The sequence below is a fragment of the Episyrphus balteatus genome, chromosome 2 (genome assembly GCF_945859705.1).
Source record: "Episyrphus balteatus chromosome 2, idEpiBalt1.1, whole genome shotgun sequence".
Classification (NCBI taxonomy): Eukaryota; Metazoa; Arthropoda; class Insecta; order Diptera; family Syrphidae; genus Episyrphus; species Episyrphus balteatus.
The window spans coordinates 77,307,929-77,329,702 of record NC_079135.1 but is presented as its reverse complement, the minus strand read 5'-3'; the positions used below and the strand labels follow the sequence as shown (position 1 = coordinate 77,329,702).

The window sequence follows — 21,774 nt, the reverse complement described above, 5'->3', positions numbered from 1 at the left end:
GCCATTTAAAAAAAGTAGACAGCAATTAATTAGTTTTCTATAATAGTATATTTATCGACCTAATTATCCCGCAATTTGGTTTTTTCTATGCGGTTTATTATATTATAAAAGAACTCTTCTAAAAAAAATGTAAAAACAACAAAAAAAATAAAATTTTTGAAAAACTGATTTTTAAAATCGAACAAAAAAATCATTAATTCACTGATATTTTTGAGGCGCTCGATTTTTAGAGGGGATAGTATGTAAAATTAGTAGACAGAATGTGTTTCGTTTTAAAATTAGGCAAACAAATTCATATTTAACCATTAGTTTCTTATGGCAATATTATGAAAGTGAATAAAAATTCATTTACATTTATTTCATAACAAATGGTGTGAATTAGAATTCATCACACTGTTTGAGGTAAAAAATAAACTTTGGTTCAAATTTTAAATCAGAATAATTTAAATGGTGTATTTTATCCGTAGATTTGTTGTGTATTCTTCAATTTCAAAGGGATAATTTTCACCAAAAACCAGATCATTTAATATACCACTAGCGCTATTTATACACCAAAATCGGTATATTTTTTTAACCACCGGAGTTTATTATATACGAGAAAATGGTGTATTTTTTATATTCAAAATGCATATGACGAAAGTGCAAAAAATACACCAAATATTTTGGTGTATTTTAGACGTTTGTGCTACTTGAGAGGAATTTATGACCTAGTTTGAAGTTCGTGCAAATCGCAATGTAGAGCTTAGGGCCTTACGATTCACTTAAATATTTAAGTTTCGTTTCAGCAAATGGGCCTAAATACTTTAAGTTGATCATAAAATCCTTAAGTTCTACTATTTCTTCCCCCTAAGTTATGTTAAACTTAGAGGAATTTATGACACAATTTGAAGTTCGTGCAAACCGCTATGTATAACTTAAGGGTTTATGTTTCACATAAATATTTAAGACTCGTTTCAGCAAATGGGCCTAAAATTTCACTTTGACAATTAAAATATCAATTTTGAGTAGATTTTACGTTTCAGTTTATCATAGTGGACAGATTCAGAAACGTTAGGGACTAAACATTAAGGTAATTTCTCGGTCTCTGATTAGTCAGCTGTCAAAAAAAATCCTTCCAATAATTCAGGTAATTTTATTGGAAAGCTGACTGGAAAGTTAGGCAAGAAAATTTTCCCTAAAAATTTAGGAAAGTTTTTTTTGTCAACATGACAGCAGATTAATTAAAAACAAATATGTACAATTAATTTAGCAAAATTAAATGTACATATTTGTGTGAAAAACAACTAAAAAGTGCATTATCAGTTATAATTAATTTTATTTATTTATTACAGTTATGTGAAATTTGGCGACCCGTAAAATTCTTAAATAAATTTCGAAATTTGACAATAGAATCACATCCAAACTAATTTAGTCAATTTCCTCAAATTTCCGTTCAGAAAATGACGTTGCCTAAATATCTAGTCCCTAATATTTCCTGAACGTGCCCACTGCCCAATGATATTTCTTTCTTTTTCTTTTTTTGTTATTTTATGTATTTTCTTTCTTGTTTCTTTAAAATGAAATAAAACATTACTAAAAGTGAATCCTCTTTATAAAATAGTGGTGATATTATTTTTTCTATTATAGATTTACTAGCTGACCCGGCGGACTTCGTTCCGCCATTTCTTGTATTTATTTCTATTTTCGACTTTGTAATTTGTCATAATTCCCAATAAACTTGAAAAGTTCGTCCAATTAATTTAAAAATATTCACTTTTAAAATTAAAAAAAAAAATGGCCTATGTTAAAAACGTTTTTTAAGTTTTTTAATTTACCATTGTGAAGCTTGTAGTGAATGTAGCGTTATGTGTGATATATCAAATGAAAGGTAATATTATCAGGATGCTCAATAAAGATAATATAATATAGATAATTTTTGTAAGCTCCAGATCAAAAGATGTAACGTGTTGAAAAATAGAGTTTTATTTTACCGATATTTCAAATTTGTCATTACAAAATTAATTGAAACTTTGTACAAATATAGTCTTGCCTATTATCTATCTACACTGTTAATTTGATTCATTTATCTATTAAAAAAAAAGATAAAAATAAAAAACTGTTAAAAACGGCCAAAAACCTTGGGACAAAAAAAAATTGTTTTTCCCGTTATTCGGTCAAAAATCGATTTAAAAATTCAAAAGTTTGTACATGCATACGCATGATTAAAACCTATATTTCCTATAAATTTGAGATTTTTTGCAGACTTTTAAAAATTCCAAAAAAATAAAAGACTACTCAAAAATGTCCCTAAAAATTAGGTTATTTTTCAAAAATTTTTATTTCAAAATACAGGGCCTATAAAAAAAATCCGTTTTAGACCCCTAATTTTTTTTTAAATATCTTTCTCATGGTGTAACTCAAATTTCTGTGTAAAATTTTGCGTACCTCTAATTAGTCTTTTGTCGAAGGTCTATGACTGCAAAAAAACCCTCACAACTTGGTTTTGAAATTTTTTTGAAAATTTTTCAATACCTTTTTTAACTATTGAATAAATTTGTCTATCATTTAAAAAAAAAGTCAACTCTTTACGACTTACCGTTTAGAAAATAGCCTCTTTTTTCAATGTCGTGTTACCCCTATTTATCCTATAAAATCTTGATTTTTTTTTTGCCTTAAACCTTCTCCTCTTATGCCTCTTTGATTTAAAAAAAAAATTAAGAAAATGAGTCAGTCTGTGTGGCCGGTTAGCGAACGTACACAAAACCAAACTTTAATACATATAATAGATAACAAATGGATTCATGACAGTAAAAAATGTAATATTTTGACTGACTCAAATGAAAGGTAATATTATCAGGATGCTCAATACAGATAAATCAAATTTGTATAAGCTCCAGATCAAAAGATGTAACGTGTTGAAAAATAAAGTTTTATTTTACCGTGATTTCAAATTTGTCATTACGACTTACCGTTTAGAAAATAGCCTCTTTTTTCAATGTCTTGTTACATCTATTTACCCTATAAAATCTTAAATTTTTTTGCCTTAAACCTTCTCCTCTTATGCCTCTTTGATTTAAAAAAATTAAGAAAATAAGTCAGTCGGTGTGGCCGGTTAGCGAACGTACACAAAACCAAACTTAAATATATATAATAGATAAATGATATAATTGTTTTTTTTTTTTTATTTTCTCCCAAACTATGTTAAGTAAAATCTTAATGCCGATCAAATTTTCTCATTTTACTTTGAAAAAACACAAAGCGCCTTTAAATGAGTATATATAAAGAGTTTTTTATTTAATATTTTCAACAATTTTGAATGAGAAACAAATGAAAAATTGATATGATAAATTGATAATAAAATATCAAAAAAAAAAAAATTCATCCTAGTAATAAAAATATTGTTTTGATATTTTAATTATCATAAAACACATTTTATAGAGCATTTTTTGCTGATATTTGAAAAATGTTGAATTGATATTGCTTTTTTTTCGGTGTATCAAAAAAAAAAATAATATCCAATAATTCTAGTCTATCGTACAGATACATTTTGTCACGACTCCAATAGAGAACAAAAAAGTAATAATTTTTATTGTCATTCAATAGTTGAATATAGTTTTTTCTTCTGTTTAGTTATACACTTCATGGTTGATATCATGTTCGACACACCATCCGTTTCTTGTCGGTTTTATGGAAAAGAATGTAAATCCTTCGCTTAGGCAAGACAACACAGTAATTATTTATCATTTTAAAAACGTTAGAACAATTGGTTTTCTTTTATTACACCGGTAAGAATCTTTGTTAAGGTTTTCAAAGTAAACTTTAACGGTCACTGTGGCGTATGCGTAACTTTTTTTAAAATATTTTTTAAATTATTTTTTTGAACATCAACATTTTTTTTTTCTAGTAGTAGACCTGTGGGTTTTCAGTTAGTTTATGGCAGTTAGCATTGAAAATTAAATACTTTTTCAAGATACAATTGATGGAAAAATTATTATTTAGTAGATTCCTTTAATCATTAGATGCAATGGTATTGGTGAGTTGGTATGCATATGCATTACATACATACACAATATAGATACCTTGTGGTTTCACGGTTCGATACTTTGAAAACCTATTAATTGAAGAATCACAAATTACTCGTGAATTATATGCATGTATACTTTTTTTTAGCACATATTATCATTATGTGCACAAAAGAAAAAAACAACTGGAAAATGACTACAATAGTTTTTTAATTTAAAAAAAAGGAAAATGGCTTCAATTGTTTTTATTTTCTTTGAATTAAAATGGTATAAAGTTTAAAGTACCCAAAAATAAAAAATGAAATTCATCTCTTGATCTAACCTCTAAATATGCCAGAAGCATGATTTTATAATATAGTTAATCACCGTCATAAAGTTGAAAAAACTTCGTAATTTAAATTGAATTTCCCACTTTTAAAATAAATTTGTTTCATTGCACTGATAGTGGTTATTATAAGCAGTTATAAAACATATAAATGGTTGACATTGACTATTTTTATAACTTTTTAATAGAATATTTGATCCTGTATAGTCTCTTTTTTTTTATATTTTTGTTTTTTTCCTCAGTGAACATTAATAAAGGATTGAGTTGAAAACATGTCACCAAGGATGATACCAAGATATTTTCCAAGTACACTTTATCCATTGTGACACATTCATTTATTTAGTTTATTTTTTATTTATTTTGCTCTAACTTGAAATAAAATACAAGAGTTTGTCTAACAATAATAATAATCAATAAATCACTTACAGAGATGACCCACGAGAAAAGCTGTATGGTCTTTGTTCACCTCGCTATTACTCAGTTATAGGAGTCAACTTTCACATAACGATGTATGTAATACAGAAAGGAATTTTTTTTTCTCTTTCGTTGACTTAAACTGTGGGGAAAGGGCTATCTTTACCCATGAGGACACTTGTATCAGTATAAAGGAAAATTTTCTTTGATAAAAATAAAAAATAAAAATATATGAAATTCTCATTTCGTAAGAAGAATTCATCCATTTTTGAGATGCATTATATTAAAAAAGTTCTGGAAAATAAAGGTGCTAACCGGCATTATTAAATACTTGAGTTAATCTCGTTAAAACATTTTGACCTACATAAAAAATGTATGCAACGACAATGAGTGACCATCGCCTTTAAGCCATATCAAGAGACAAAAGAAAATTGCAGATAAGATACAGTTTGCATATTGTATGCAAAACTTCATCACTTCATCTGTCAAAAAAAAAAAAGAACATAACAAAATTAAAACTAACAATACCATACATTAAGCTCATGCAAATTGGTTTACATAATTGAACTAAAATTAACCCCATAAGAAAAAAAAAAGATGTTGGTTGGCACTAATATACCTAATAGATATGTAGAACATCCTTTTCAAACCCTTTGGTGCAAGTGAGTTTACTTTTTGCTTTTAAGCCAAAAAATGGATTCAAAGAGTTAAAACTCAAAAGTATTCAGTCCATTTAAAGAACTTTTATATCTATATTTTTGTATTAGCAACGACAAGCCTATCATAGTACCAAAAGTTTTGTTTGGCTCCACGCCAATAGACTGAAATCTAAATTTACCTCTTAAAAAAAAAAAAAAAAAAAAAAAAAAAAAAACAGCCAGCAGCGCCCATTTCTGTTGATAAATCTTTATGCTCCGAGAAGAAACTGTCATATAAAATATATGTAATATTATTTCGATAGTTAAATAGGGATCACTTTTTCAGTAGTAAAATGTAATTATTTTATTAATAGTATTTGCAATATCCCAAAAAATACCAAGGATTGTAAAAATGAACGGTGAAACATAGTCAAATATAAAAGTTTTTTTCTTTTGAAAACATTTTTTTACTATCATACTTATTTAAACAATTGCAATGCAATGCGCAAAAACAAACGAACAGTGTCATGTAAAAAAGTGCTTTTAAATGTGCTTAAAAATTAATATTTATGCAATCTGTCATTGTTTCATAGTAGATATATTGGCATATCAACGTGAACTTGGTAGAAGACTTTCTTTGGTTGAGACTTGTCCGATATGAATAAGTACTGCGATATATAAACCAAAGTTTTATGATAAAAGTAAGAAAATTGTACCAATCTTTATACAAATATTTTAAGGATTTGTCAAATTTTTGTCAAATTTTGTTGTATTTTAAAGTTCATGAAGTGAAACATTCTTTCTCATTTAATACATCTTTTTGAGGTATTTTTAACGTCTGATCTAATGGACCAAAATTATTTGACCATTATACCATGTTTAGTGAATTAAATTTTATTTTAAAGCTAATAATGGAGGTGTGAAATTTCGATGAACGAACGCTTTAGTCATAATTTGTCAGTTCATGAACGGGCAGAGCACAAAAATGTACATTTTTCAAAAAATGCTTTTATGCACGTCCGAAACACTTAAGCCATAAGTAATTTTTTCTTTTGTTTTTTTTTTTAATTTTTTTGATAAAAGTTTATATTACAGCCATACTTAGATAAGATACAGAATAAAAATACCCAAAGAATTCAAAATTATGAGTGTTAGACTACATTATTTATTCAGATTCTAAGACCGTTCCTGGAAATGACGTTCCCGGAAATGACGTTTTGACCTTAATTTATTTTTATTTTTTATGTCACAAAGTAAAACGAAATATTTTTGAGATTATATTGTAGTGGCCTCGATTTTTGATTATAATATCACCAAAAAAATAAAATTTAAATCTAAATATACTCCAAAACAAGCTTTCCCGGAACGCTTAACCCATAAAAATAGGTGCGGAATGATGCTTGTAGCACCTTTTGTACTTTAAATGATTAAAATATAGACACTTTAAGAAATGTTAGTATTATGCGTCATTTTTTTTGGGACAATTTTTATTAGTGTATACAAAATAACACAATTTATTTTTTTTTTTTTGTAAGAGATGTACCAATTTATAAAGAGTATTGTGTATATCTAGTGTTGAGAAAAGAAATACTCAAAAATAATTGCTTTTTATGTGTTTTTAAGCCATTCGATTTTCAGTTTTTGAGTTATAGACATGCCCGGGAACGCTTTTTTTGGATATATTCGATGCAATAAAAAAGAAATGGAAACTTTTCTAACCGAAATAAATATATTCGTGAATGCGTGCCTACTATTATAATTGATAAATGAGAAAAAAGTTTTAAATAAATGTTACTTTGATTAAAAATAATGCCTGGACATCAAATTATCCACCTCCATGATTTTGACCCAGATTATGTTAGACTGAATTTGGTTTCAGGAATTTTTGGTTAAAGGGCTCTTCTTTTTGTCAAAGACACATTTGGATAATACACGTTACCAAAAATCTAGAAATAACAGGAAGTTAAAGAATGAAAAATAAAATATTTAAAAAAAACTTTCAATTTTTTTTTTGTCTACAGTTTTTCTTTAACAATTCCTTTCAACTCCTATTTTATTATTATTAAGAATAAATTAAATTTGTAGAAAAAAATTTGAATTTGAAATCAAAAGTTTAGCTTATTTAGAACCAGATAAGTACTAAACCCAAAAAGCTCCTTTAATTTTACTAACGAAAACTTAAAACGTTTAGCGCACCCAACTTTTTTCTTTTTCGAAAACTTATTTTCAAACCATTCGAATAGCTTAAAAGCTTTAAAGTTTCCATTTAAAACTTTCACTTTAGCTACCTTTTATCATCTTTATATCCACAAGAATTTTCTTTGATAACACAATATACGAGTAATTACCTTCCACACGTTTTCTAAACTGTCCATTTTCATTTTTCGAAACAACACTCTAATGTTTATTTTTCATTGAGCAGAATTTTTCATTCCCCTCAGTTGTGTTCGATATTTTGTAATGAAAATAACTCCTCTCGAAAGTAAAGTGTTTTCTCATTGCTCTGCAAAAACATCTAAATGGCAAACTTAATAATTAAAAATCTGTATTTGTTTTAATGCATTTTGCAATGAACTTGTCCTTTTTTAGTAACAAATTTTAACTTAAAAAAACAACAACAATACATAATATTGTTTTATTCTACGTGAGAGATACTTCTGCGTGTATATACCTATGAAAACGCATCGTAAAATCGATGTTGGAAAGAGGCATCTAAGTCAATTCAGCATATGGTGGAATTATTTATATAGTTTTAGTTTTTGGTGATAAATAAATTATTTTACCTTGATGTTTAATGATAAAATTTGCATCATCGATTAGTGCATTTTAATTGTTGAAAAAAGGATAAAAAGAAAGAAAAAATTTGTAAAAAAAAAAATAAATAACTCATGAGGTAATGGCTCTACCTAAAAAAGTGATTGATTTGTCTGCATAGACGTCTTGTCGTCGTCAAAAAGTGCTCTCAAAAGGTTTTTTTTTTCTTTCGTTGTTGTTGCCAGACTTCTTGGCCTTTTCATCTATAAAGCTCGTTTATTATCCAAGTGTCAATTAAGATACTCGTACATCTTTGGTTTTTGTTTAAAAATGGTTGAAATACAAAAGGGTTCGTCTGTGGTTAAATTGCCTTCGTCGTTGAAGAGAGAAACTGTTGTTGTAAATGCTCCTTTGAAAAAAGTTACTTTGGTGCCAAATGACGAGGTAAGAAAAATAAGGATGAGTTGTTTTTGTGATTGTTGTTGTTTTTGTTTTGTTGTTGCTGCTGTTATTGAATTTGTATACGCAGTAGGAAATCCATAATATTGGTGAACATGTATCTTCCAAAGACTAATCAATATTTTATTTGTAATTTTAAACACACAGGTACCTAATCTCTTTTTGTATAAATTTAAAAAGCTGTACAAATTCTATAGGTTCTGTTTGACTGAAAACTGTACCAAAAAAACAGTTTTAAAGAAAAGGAACAAACCAAAGACAAAATGTGTCACCTTTAATTATATACATAACATATGAACATACAAGATATAAAGTGCATTTTTTTAAAGGAAATCTTTAGGCTTTAATGAAAGATGGAAAACTATAGAAGGGTTGGTACTAAATAAGCTCTTTAGTCATAGCATAATTGCACTTCTAATGTGCCACATAATGGTACTTGAATTTTTTTTTATTTGGATGCAAGAGCTTAGCTTAGATTTGCAATTGAAACACATATAGTAGTTATACCTAATCTTATATTTTAGTATATTTACGTAATACCTGAATATAAATTTGTTAAACCTTGATTCAAGTACATTTAATCAACAGAAGGTGAATTAAATAGGTTTTATGAATGTAGATACTATAGAAGATGTTTAGGGTTAGTACAAAACTTCATCTCGATATAACAATCAGATTTGACATTAGGAATATTTAAAATCCATATCACGAAACTATGGTATTTAAGGGTTTTTGGTTGTTCGAATGCAATTAATTCAGCAACCATCCCTGCAAGAAACTTTTGGTTAACAGTTATGAATAGAGCTTAAAGAGGCCTTTCTTGATGTACCACTCGATGGATTTGGAGAACTTTTTTGAAAATGCCGATTTTTTTCTCGAAAATATTAAAAAAAAAAGATTTGTAATTTTTGTACTGAAATGTGTAGGCCTGCTCATTGTGAATTAATATCTGTAAACCAAAATTTGTTTCGAGACCTTGATCCGAAAATATCCGCTTCCGAATGTAAGAAAACCAAATTTTCAATTGCAAATTATTCAGAAACTAGGACTGAATGGAGCTTAAAGAGGCCTTTGATTTGATGTATCACTCGATGGATTTGGAGAACTTTTTTGAAATTGCCTATTTTTAGGCAAGGGGTTAGTTAACCTTGATTTTTTCTCGAAAATCTTAAAAAATTAGATTTGTAATTTTTTTACTGAGATGTGTAAACCAAAACTTGTTTCGAGACCTTGATCCGAAAATATCTGCTTCCGAATGTAAGAAAACAAAATTTTCGATTGCAAATTATTCAGAAACTCGAACTGAAAGAAACTTCTGGTTTTCAGTTATGAATGGAGCTTAAAGAGGCCTTTCTTTTTATGTATCATTAGATGGATTGGAAGAACTTTTTTAAAATGCCTATTTTTGAGACAATAGACAGTAAAAAAAATACTTTTTGATTTTTAAAAATTTTCCCGGTACTTTCTGCCCACAGAAGTATTGGGCAAAATCAAATGCTACCTCTTTTTTCATATTCCATTAAAAAAAGGAAAATTTTAAAATTTGTATGCGATTTGACAGATTTCTTCATTTTAATGGGGATTAAAAATATAATGGAGAGTGAATAAATCCGACCTAAATGTTTAAATTCTGATATTGATTCTTTTTTTTCACATTGCTTACCAATAGGTAGACTGCATCGAAGTACCTACCTACTTCAATATTTCTAATAAAGCAAACTGCGGTACCAGGCACCGTTCTTAAAGTAAAGCTCCCACATCATTTCTAAGTCGGCATCGCTTTGTTTTATATTTTCCCCAAAACTAAATAAAATGCAAGAAGTAATTGAAATATAACAACACAGAACCTTTATATAGCTCTTCTAACTTACGTCACGACACGTTTTGTGTTGATGTTTAAATAAATAAACCAATAAATTGGTTAACAATATCAAACCAATTACTTTTGTTTAATGAAGTAGCGGGAAGCCTAATAATAAACAGTCAGATCAAATTAGCAACAAACAAAAATAAAAAAAAAAAAAAACATGTCTAGGCCTAGGAGCCATAATATAATCATAAAGTAACTACAGCATAATCAAAAAGTCCATTGAAATATACATATAGGTACATTTATTATAAAACACATATCATAGTTGCAAGGAAAAAAATTCTATGTTTGTAACCTTCATGTGTTGCTATTAAGCACCACTCCTTTAATTAGAGCACAACTCTAATAATAATTTTATATAGCTCTCTAATAGGGTTGACAGATAGAGTTTTTTCAGGAACAGTTATTTGAATTTAAAAAAAAAAATACCTAATGCCACTACATTAAAAGAGATCAGGATTTGTTCTATCTGTCCGTACTAACATTCATATGTATTGATATGCAACAGAATAAATGGTAGGCAGGGTTAACATTAGATTTTGGCAATTTTGAAGTAGGAAGTTACTTTAAACTGCACAGTGCACAGATACTTCGAAAAGTGCATTAAAAAATCTCATTTAATTTTTTGAACAGTAAAACAAAAATTACTCACTGTAGGTATGATTTATTGTTTAACTCGTCCTTTTGGCTTCAATTAATTAAAACTCGTATTGTATTGAATTTTCATTCTGAATTAAAAGTTATTTGGCAACCCTGTTGTTTATTTAATAAAACCAGAGGACACGCTCGTTTTGTTGGATAATTAGAAAGTGTTTGTAACATTTTTACTAATAGGAGTGGGTTAATTTGAGGGGCTAAATATAATTTTTAGTGAAATGGGGTTATTTTCTATGTGCAATTATGGACACGTACCTTTGAATTAATTTGTATAAAAATAAAACCTCAGAGCCAATTATCGACTTTTAATTTTATCAGAAAATCTTGAATTCTCAAATTATATTTTTTTAATTGATTTTAGTTTAAGCTTAAAGGTTTCAAAAATTTGTACATTGCATATATGCATGTATGTAAATGGATATATTAGTCTTTGAAGGGTATTTCAAAAGTGATGGCCTACCTACATGATACCTAACCTATTATAAAAAGTATTTTTACTAACGAGCATCCCATGAAAAATAATAAAATGTTTTGCTTTTTAATTGCGGTATGGAGATTAGTAGTTGAGTCAATGTGGACAAATCTGAAGAAAGTTGTGGCGTCAAACAAATTTGGTTGATTGGAAATATAATTATCTCTCTTCATCCCATTTATGTGTATGTGTGCAGGGGCGTACACTCCCTTGGGCCAAGCGGGGCGGCGCCCCGGGGCCCCCAACTGACCCCAGGGCCCCCACTGGAGACAATACAGAGATGGAAACTGTTAGCATAAATTGAGTTACGAGTATGAATTAAAATGTATTTGAATCACTTCAGATAAAAGAGAGACAAATTATGTCATTAAGTGACATAATTTATTACTAAGGAGCCCAAAAATATTCATCAAATCTGATGGCATGACAAATATTATTTGAGGATCCTCAAAAGTGGTTCAAAACAATCAAATGGAAAATTAAATATCAATTCCGGGGTCCCAACATAAATAAATCAGGGACCAAAATAAAAACATTATGTTATTGGTGGCATTCCGAATATTACTTCAGAACAGAGGCCCTATTAATTCTTGGCTCCACAAAAATTATATTATATTTTAGGGGCCTCTAAGCACTTAATTTTGAAGCCCCAAAAATAATATTTCAGGGGCCCCAAAAGAAATAAACTATGTTTGATGATGGAAAATCAAATGTGTACATATTACTTCAGAGCAGAGGCCCCTAGAACTATCAATTCTAAGCTTAAATAAAATTTATTTTAGGGGTCTCTATATATTTAATTTTGGGGGCCCCTAGTACAAGTATTTATTACTTTTATGATAGACATTTTAAGTAAGTATAGCAAAGAGCATTACGAACATATTAAAACATTAAAATAAACCTAAAAATAAATAAGCCATACAAAAAAATGTATGGCGTATACGTACTTTTTTTGTATCTAAGGGGTCCCCAAATATCAAAGGGGCCCCAAAATTTAGTCTTGCCCGGGGCCCCGGCAACTCAACGTACGCCACTGTATGTGTGTGTCTTTAATTTTTAAATACCTTTAAGGTAGTGTGGGAGGAAACTGAATATGACATATTTGTAGTGCGCTAACTCTTGAAGTATAACTTCTAAGTACCTATAAGAAAATGATCTATGGATTTCATGCTTGTGAATTTCTCTGCTTTGACCTTCCCTGTTCATTTAATCTGCTGGTGCCAAATTAGCAATTTAAATTTAAGATACCTAACTGTCAAAACTAATATTTATTTAATGCGAAATTTGTATATAGCGAGAATTTCATGTACTAACGAAATTTTTTTTTTCTTAATAAGTGAACATTTGCTCATTTTTCTGAAGCTCAAAATTTGTCAGTCTTTGGTACATATTGCAGAAATTTTTGCTTCTCTTTACAAACTTATAGGTTTTTAAAACTGGAAAGAACTTTGGATTTCTTTCTGTGAAACTTATTGGCCTTACAAAATGGTATAAGTAAGACAGTATATTGTTGTGGAGCAGAGACAAAACAAGGAACTTTGTTTTTAAATTTTAGTGATTACAATTTTGACTAAAAACTTTTTTAACTTTACTTTAGTTTTTGAAAACTTGAGAACAGAAATTTTAAAAATTCTAGCTTAAGAGAGTAAAAATGAGATGAAATAAAATCTAAAACTCGCAAAAAAAACGACCATTAAACAAAAATACTATTTTTAAATTTATATTTAAATAGACAAGCTATAAAAACAGCCCTAAAAACTGTTCTTCATTTAACTGCTTAAAAAAGAAAAACGGTGTCATATTTATTACTTAGCTTTTTTAATGTTATTTCTTTTTCCGTAGTCAATAAAATTAAAAGTATACGTCTGTTTAACAGTGTGTAAAAATGATTCAATTTTTTGAAAGGATCGTTTTCAATTTAACCCTAATTTGAAGCCAGAGTATACAAATATTTTTAGTACCTTCAATTAAAATAAAGGAGCAGATTATTGCAATTTTTTTTTGTAATAAAGGATTTGAATTTTCTTAATTTTCTATCTGGCGATTGAACAACGAAGGTGCGTGAATAACGGGATACGGGCTGAACTCATATACGAAATTAATATTCGTTGCTAATGTTAATAAAGGAAACTGAAGCTTGTCAGCTTCATACAATGTTTATATGTATTTGAAAACTTATTTTGTAGTTTTATTTTTGGGATTAATACAAAAAAAAAAACAAGTGTTCAATCGATCGATAAAAAAATGTTTTGACACCCCTCATTTTATCCCCCTAATCCCTAAACATTCTATTGAATTTCCATGACAAAAAAAAACTCCTAAACTCATTGTCATATCCTGAAAGACATATAATATAGTCTAAGAAAATAATATATATGTAACCAAACCTTATTAAGGCATTTTAGTTTCAGTACCCAATATAGAAGTGAATTCAACCGTGTTGAGTCTATTTATGTATTAAAGACATTTCTTTAAAAATATACTTGTTTGTATGTTCAGTAAATCTTAAGGTGTTGCTATTTTAATCAACATTTCGACACAATAAAACTAATTATTTTTTGTATTGATTTATTTTTTTTTTGCAGGAGCTTGTTGCGATATCCCCAGAACGAAGAAATTGGCGTGGAATTTTTATTGCACTCTTAGTGATAGCAGCTGTATTCAGCCTAATTATCTTTTCCATTTTTCTATTGTCTCCAGGTAAGTTGTTAAAATTAAGTGACAATAATTTCATTTTTATTTCTCAATTATTTCTTTGCTATTTATACTCAACAGAGGATGAAGGTTCCCGAATTCGTGGCAGACGTATGGTACTTAGCGATGTAATTGGAAAGAGTCTAGAATGGAAATCATTTAATGGCACGTGGATAAATGGTAATGAACAATTAAAACAAAAAAATTACTAAAACAATTTGAAATGCAATTAAAATACTTTCTCAACACATTGTGCATACATTTACGATTTACATACATAGGTATATGAATAACAAAAAAAATAATATTAAATTTTTCAGATGTTGAACTTGTGTTTCGAGATTCAACTGGAGGACTATCGATTCTAAATTTAGAAAATTATACCACTCGAGTTCTTATGACGAATTCAACGTTTGTAAGTATCATTGCATTTTTAAGTGGTGAAGATACGGAAGTGTACCTATAGGTAATAAATTTCGCTATTGTTTAATTTTCCATTTGAATATTTCAGAGGCAACTTAATGCGGAATCATTTTTAGTCTCTCCAGATCAGAAGTATGTTCTATTGCAATCAGATAGCAATGAAGAAGGATCAAGGTAATTTCAACATTTTTTTTTTTTTTTCATTAATTTTTCGTTCGAAAATCATTCTTAATTTATAACGACACTTTAGATGTAAATGAAGTGTGAATTCTGCAAAACTAAACAAACTTAAAACTTGATTACAAATAAGTTAATTTTTCTGTCCGTTTGCTATATTTCGGAAAAATAACAATTTCAAGATGAAAGCAAAACATATCTTTTAATTGTTTTCAAATTTTAAATGAAAACAAAAGGGAGTTTATTAAGAACTTAGAAAGTAATTACGTAAAATAAATACATATTAGGTACCTAATAATTCCAAATGGTGCCTAATTTTATTTGAAAAAAAGGATGGAAAAAGTATTACCTAACTAGACAACAGATTTTAAAAGCTAAAAACAACCTTTTAATATCAGTCTCAAATTTCGGAAATATTTGATAAACAACAGAGGTGAATTCAACAATCGCCGGATTATTCAAAACCAAATTCTCGCTAAATCCAAGATGATGAATTAAGCTCCAGCACAACGTTCTCAAGAAACATCAGAAATGTAAATTTCCTATAACCTCCTCAAATCTTCTGTAAAAGCCTATTCATACAAAAATTCGAAATAATATTTGTTTTGGTTTTCTGAAAAAAGCGCAAGTCCAGAAAAAATGCAATTTTAAAAGTTCCCTTCCATCGATTTAATATCAAACTTTGTAGGTGGTAGGTAGCGTTTTATTAAACCAAGAAAAATGGTAGGAACCCGTCATATACTGATTTTAGAAAAATTTAATTTGCTCAAAAACGGCTGCAACGTTTTTTTGAAAAAATTCATATGTGAGCTTTTAAAAAAGTTCTATATTTTTTTTAAACCTGCTATAGAACAGTTTCTTTTTTTTAACCTTATTTTCTCCCATATTACTTGTTTGATTTCAACAATTTTTCTTATGAAAAAGCATTTTTCAGTACATTAGGACGTTCTTTTTTTTAGGGTTTTTCGAGAATCAAAATGGAATAAATAAAAATAAAATAATGAAAAAAAAACAACTAATTTTTCCAGATTTTTATTTTGACACTAAATGGCGCCCCAAGGGGGTTAAAGTTTTTCTCATTTGAAATCGTTATATGTTGACATATGTAAGAGGCCATTTTTTTTAGATATAGCCTTATAGTAAAAATGTAAAAAGGTTTTTCCTGACTAAACCCCTGGTCCTAGAAAGATGGTTTTACCTAAATTCAATGTACCTACCTAAATTCAATAAATATAAATACTAAAGCAATATTTATAGTCAATTTGTTAAAAGGGGCATTTTGGGTTAAACTTTTTGTTTAACTGGATTCTGTAGGTTAGATTTGATAACAAATTTGGAATTTCTTATCGAAAAATTAAATACATTTTTTTTATATTTTGAAATTGCGAATATTCAAACCGTCTTATTCAAAACTTTGAATTTAGAATTTTGAAATATTTGAAATTAAAAAAAAAACATCCAAAGCCGACAATTTTAAGAAAATTCTCATTCAGATAATTTAAGAATCCCTTTCCTTATTTTTGAAATTTCTAATATTCAAACCGTCTTTTTCAAAACTTTGAATTTAGAATTTTGAAATATTTGAAATTAAAAAAAGCATCCAAAACCGATAATTTTAAGTAAATTCTCTTTCAGATAATTTAAGTTTCCCTTTCCTTATTTTTATTTTTCAGACATCATGTGTACGAAGTTCTTACACGAAATACATTTCCCTTGGGACCAGAAAACAGTGCCGATGCACCTCGCCTCCAGCACGTAGAATGGGCACCAAACTCACAAAATCCCCCTAGTGTTAAGAGTTCATTGAATCAGGGTATAGCTTTTGTGTATGAAAATGACTTGTATTACAAGCCAAAAGTTCAAGGTGATCTTGTTTGTCGTATAACTGCAACAGGTACCTACATAAAATTCGTTTTATCCTTCGTTATCTTACAATGCATTGGATTTTATTACTTTAGGAACACCTGGAGTGATAACAAATGGTATTCCAGACTGGATGTACGCAAATGTGCCAGAACTTAGAAGCAGCACAATGATGTTTTCACCAGATTTGCAGTATCTGGCATTTTTAACATATAACGACAGTGATGTGCACGAGTACAAGTTAGTATTAATTTCTTGCTAAAAAGTTATAATTCCTGTAACAATTTGTATGATTTGTTTAGATACACATGGATGGGAGATGATCTTAAATATCCAGAAATTCGATCTGAACGATATCCCAAGGCAGGCACAACAAATTCCAATGTTACAGTTAACATCGTGAATCTAACCGTTCTAAAGTATATTTTCCCAAGCCAAGTGAAACTACCACCCGAACTGACAAATGGTAGCTATATTGGCGGTCTTACATGGGCTTCCGCTCTTGATCTTTCCGTGACTGTGACTAATCGAGAACAAACAAAAGCCACAACAGTCCTGTGTCGGGCGCCATCTTTTATCTGTCAATCCATTCATACTGAAGTGACAGTTAGTGATGGTTGGGTATTGCCAGCTGAAAAACCTATATTTTCTTCTAGAATAAGTGCACAAATAAATGCGCATCATAATATTCATAGCACAAAGAATGGCTCAGATGCTCGTGCAAATGTGACAGAAGGTCTTACAACCTACGAGCTTTCAAACGGAGGGTATCTCTTAAAGCGATTGTCTGTACGTGATGGAGAGCATGGTCATTTCAGACATGTTGTCTTCATTTCAACCCTAGATCGTCGGTGGGTACCGTTGACCATGGGACAGTTTGAAGTCACAGAAATTGTCGGTTGGGATGAAGTTAACGAAATTGTATATTTCATGGCGGCTCCTGAAAAGAGACCCGGCGAACGGCATCTCTATAAGATAAGTCTTAAATTGAATGTTACAGAAGCAAATCGCACGTATATAACATCGACACAGCCAACTTGCCTGACGTGCGATAATTCGCCAGCAACTTTTAAGATCGTAAATCCTTCAGGGCACAATCAGACATCACAACCAGATGAAGATAATCCAGTCAAGATTCCAAATAATTGCCTCTTCAATAGGGTGTACTTTAGTAAAGAGTTTTCATATTATATTCAGGAATGCTTGGGTCCTGAATCACCGTCAGTGTATCTAGTCGAAACTCAATCAAACAACAAAATATATGTGTTAAACTCAGGTGCAGACTTGAGACACAGGTTAGCTCAGTTGGCACTTCCACAAATCAGGACATTCAGTGTGGAAATTCGTCATGGTTTTCATGCTCAAGTACGGCTTTTCCTTCCACCTGGAATGCGAGAAGAGGAAGAAGTAGCGTTTCCTCTTATTCTACAAATGTAAGTTATCAATAAATTATTGTGCCTAACTTTTGATTAATTTTCGTAATGAATTTTCTAGAGACGCAGCTCCTGGATCACAGTTAGTTTCGGAAAAATTCCACGTCGATTGGAATTGGTATCTTTGTAGTCAGCGTTCAATAATTGTGGCCCAAATCGATGGTCGTGGTAGTGGATTTCAGGGAGAATTACTTCGCACACAAATTCATGGAAAACTGGGAACAGTGGAAATTGAAGATCAACTTGGAGTGCTAACGTATGTTACTAACTTTAACTCAGTAAACTAACTAAAAATAAAAACTTAAATTCTTTTACCCTCAGTTATCTGCGAGATAATTTGAAATTTATAGATCCATCGAGAATATGTGCATATGGTTTGGGTTATGGTGGATATGCAACAGCAATGACACTAATCGAAGACTCACAACAAGTTATACAATGTGGTGTTGCAATAAATCCTGTAGTTTCATTTGGATATCATTGTAAGTTGTAAATTGATGAAATTAAATAATTTTTATTTTTACATTCGAATATCGATTGTTTCAGATTCGTTTTTTACTGAACGTTACATTCCGCTTAAGGGCGATTACTTGAGAGCTTTACAAGAGGCTGATCTTACGATGAAAGCTGGAAATATAAAAGGCCGCAATCTTATGATCATGCATGGAACAGCTGATACATTTATACATCAGGAACATTCGCTTATGTTAGTTCGAGCACTGGTAGATCAAGAAGTCAAATTTAGAAATCAGGTACAATGTTTTTTAAGTTAAAATTTTTTGTTTTTTGATCTCGCTAAATTAAGAAGTCAAAAGTTGCAGCATTAAGGAATACTTCATTTCTTTTTAAGATACTGGGCAACAATCAAGTTTCTTGGACCTTCCTTAATTTTCATATTTTTCTAAACTTTTAAAACGTACGTTACATTTGCTTTAAATTATCAAAATTATTTGGTCATATTTTCAAATGGAAAAGGTTCTTAACCCTCAGTAGGCACACCTCTTTTTTGTGACGTGATAGGCACACGGGTGCGAATTTGGTTTATACTTTTTCATGTTGCTAGAACTTTTTTCGGTCACAATATTTTATAGAGAATCAAGTATGAAATTGATGTAGAATATTCTGAGGAATTCGAATATTGTATTCACAATTCCAAAAAAAAAATATTTTCACCCTTATAAAGAGACCACTTGTGACCACTTTTTTGAAAACTCGTATTTTTTTTATTATTGTCCTGCCAAATTCGCACCCGTGTACCGACAGAGGGTTAAGAACCATACCATATTTTACAATTTTTGTAATTTGTATGAACCAATAGTATATTTCAATATAATAAAGTTACACATACGCCACAGTGACCCGCAGTTAAGACGCAAAAAATTAGTTAAAACAAATTTATAGCTGACTAAACAATTACACCAGTTGTAGACCATTAAATTAATGTCAAAATTTTGCATATGGAATGGGAAGATTTCCAAGCCATTAAATATCGCAAGTGAAAACGGATAAAGTATTTTTTACCAACTAACACATGCAGAAACCAAAGTTTTTTTAGGTACCAAGTGCTACTATATTACTTTTTTGTTAATTTTTCCTTTTCAGCTTTCGTGAAAAATCACTTTGAACACTCACCATAAATGATCAAAATTTAAAAAAAGAAACTTGCTTAATTGAAAAAATATGCTTTATATAAAGTTGATACCTCTAAAATCTTCAAAATAAATACAAAAACACTAGAAATCAACCTTATAAAAAACACCCTTAAAAAAAATCGCACAAAAAAGTCGATCCGGTCTATTTCTCTATGACATAGAGGTAACAATTTCATGTTAAGCTTCATTTTGTATTTAAGACTTTTGATCAACTTTTTGGTATTAGTACCCCTATTTGCATCGTCTAATCCTAACTTCCACAAAATAACAAACTGTTTTTGTAAAACATGATCACTTTTCAAGGATTATTACAAACACAGAAAAGAAAAACTTTTATTGCGAATTTTTTGGGTTATTTTTCATGCTGAGTGTGAGAAATTTCCGAATCTGATTTGTTATCAGTATGGAGATTCGCTCTATGATTAACTTTTTTTTTAACAGCGATCGTTCGAAAACTCTAACATAAAGAGCTGGTAGGCAACTATAATTTATTTAGCATGTAGATTGATTGGTTAACCTGAAGATCTTAAAATCAGAACGGAAAAATTTGACGTTTGACAATCTTTGGTTTATAAAGGTTAGTTTTTCTTTAAACTGTAAAAAATCAAGTGGTTACAAATTATTGGTAAAATTATAAGAAAAACTTTTTTTCAAAACAATTACGAGAAAAACCACCTCTAAGGATATCTTAGGGCCTGTTTTCCATCGATTTTAGTTCACCCGATCGTTTCATTAACATTTAAACTCGCCATAGATCTAACATGCCTAAAAAAAAGAATGCAAGTACCTAACTGAAACATTTTGTTGTATTGAATTATAGCGTTCCTCCCAAAAGTCCTTCATAATGTTAAATGATATCAGATATCACCTCTACACAATCATCCCTTTACTACAGAAGGGTTTGAGTCTTAGGCTTCAATAGATCATCTCGGCATATTTCTTGACTTAGGAGCATTAAAATGATTTTTGGAAGGATAATTTCAACATGGCTCAGATATTCAAGGTGCATTTGGCAACGAAAATATACCCAGTTTCGACTTTTACAGTGTTTTCAATACAGTGTGTTCTCAAAGGCAGGACCATTTCTTCTTATTTAAGCTACCCTTGACCTTCAGTTATGGTACCGTAAAATACCGTAAAAGAAGCGAAATTTCACATAAGCAGTATTTTTCTGAAGAAATTTTTATTTATTTTGTAACCATGACTAAAAATAAAATTCACTTCAAACTTTGAATTTCTTAATTTCAGATATATACCGATGAAGACCATTATTTGACCAAATCACTAAATCACGTTTACAAAACTATGGAATGGTATTTTGATGAGTGTTTTGGGCCATTAGATGAAAATGAATGGGATCCCACGGGTCTTTTTGTGTTCAAACAATAAGTTATGTGTATTTTGGCTTAAAATTATTATTAGATTTTTCAATAAACGTGACATTATCGTCCATTTATGTTCATCATAAACAAAACAAAAATAAAGGCTATAAGGCACAAACAAAAAATAAGTTTAAATAGCCAAAAAAAAAAAAAAAAAATAGAACATTATGTGTGATGTGATTAATAAAGAAAAGAAAATTTTGACTGATAAATATTATACTCATCTTTTAGTTTTCATAATTAAAAAAATGTATGTAAATGTAGTTAAATTAGTAGTTTTGTATTTTTTTGTTACAATATTACAGAATGTGTCAAAATTGAATTTTTTTTAAGGTAGGTTTTTTTCTTAACGAATATAAACATTTATAGTTTTATGCCTTAAAATTATAAATGTATAAGATTATAATTTATGAGTGTATAAAAATTTAATATAAATGTATAAATGTGTCACTACGTATATATAAATATAAAATGTGATGTTTAGATATATTGGCTATATTCAAATCTAAAATCTTTCCGGGCTTATAGTTTCCATTATTTGAGTTAAAATTATTTCCTAT

General features: G+C 29.4%; 1 protein-coding gene across 5 annotated transcripts in view; it reads left to right on the top strand.

Annotated features, from left to right (window-relative positions):
- Positions 1 to 21,317, top strand: part of LOC129910514 (inactive dipeptidyl peptidase 10) — a 178,366-nt gene extending 157,049 nt beyond the window's left edge. For 2 of the 5 annotated variants that reach the window (XM_055987920.1, XM_055987921.1), the window contains 8 exons: positions 14,176 to 14,290; positions 14,366 to 14,464; positions 14,605 to 14,699; positions 14,796 to 14,881; positions 16,558 to 16,778; positions 16,843 to 16,987; positions 17,050 to 18,180; positions 18,242 to 18,482. In XM_055987920.1, coding sequence (XP_055843895.1) covers positions 14,176 to 14,290; positions 14,366 to 14,464; positions 14,605 to 14,699; positions 14,796 to 14,881; positions 16,558 to 16,778; positions 16,843 to 16,987; positions 17,050 to 18,180; positions 18,242 to 18,467 — 2,118 coding nt within the window. In that variant the 3' untranslated portion in view covers positions 18,468 to 18,482. The other 3 variants (XM_055987922.1, XM_055987923.1, XM_055987919.1) reach the window with 3 other exon arrangements.
- The last annotated feature ends 457 nt before the right edge of the window (positions 21,318 to 21,774 follow it).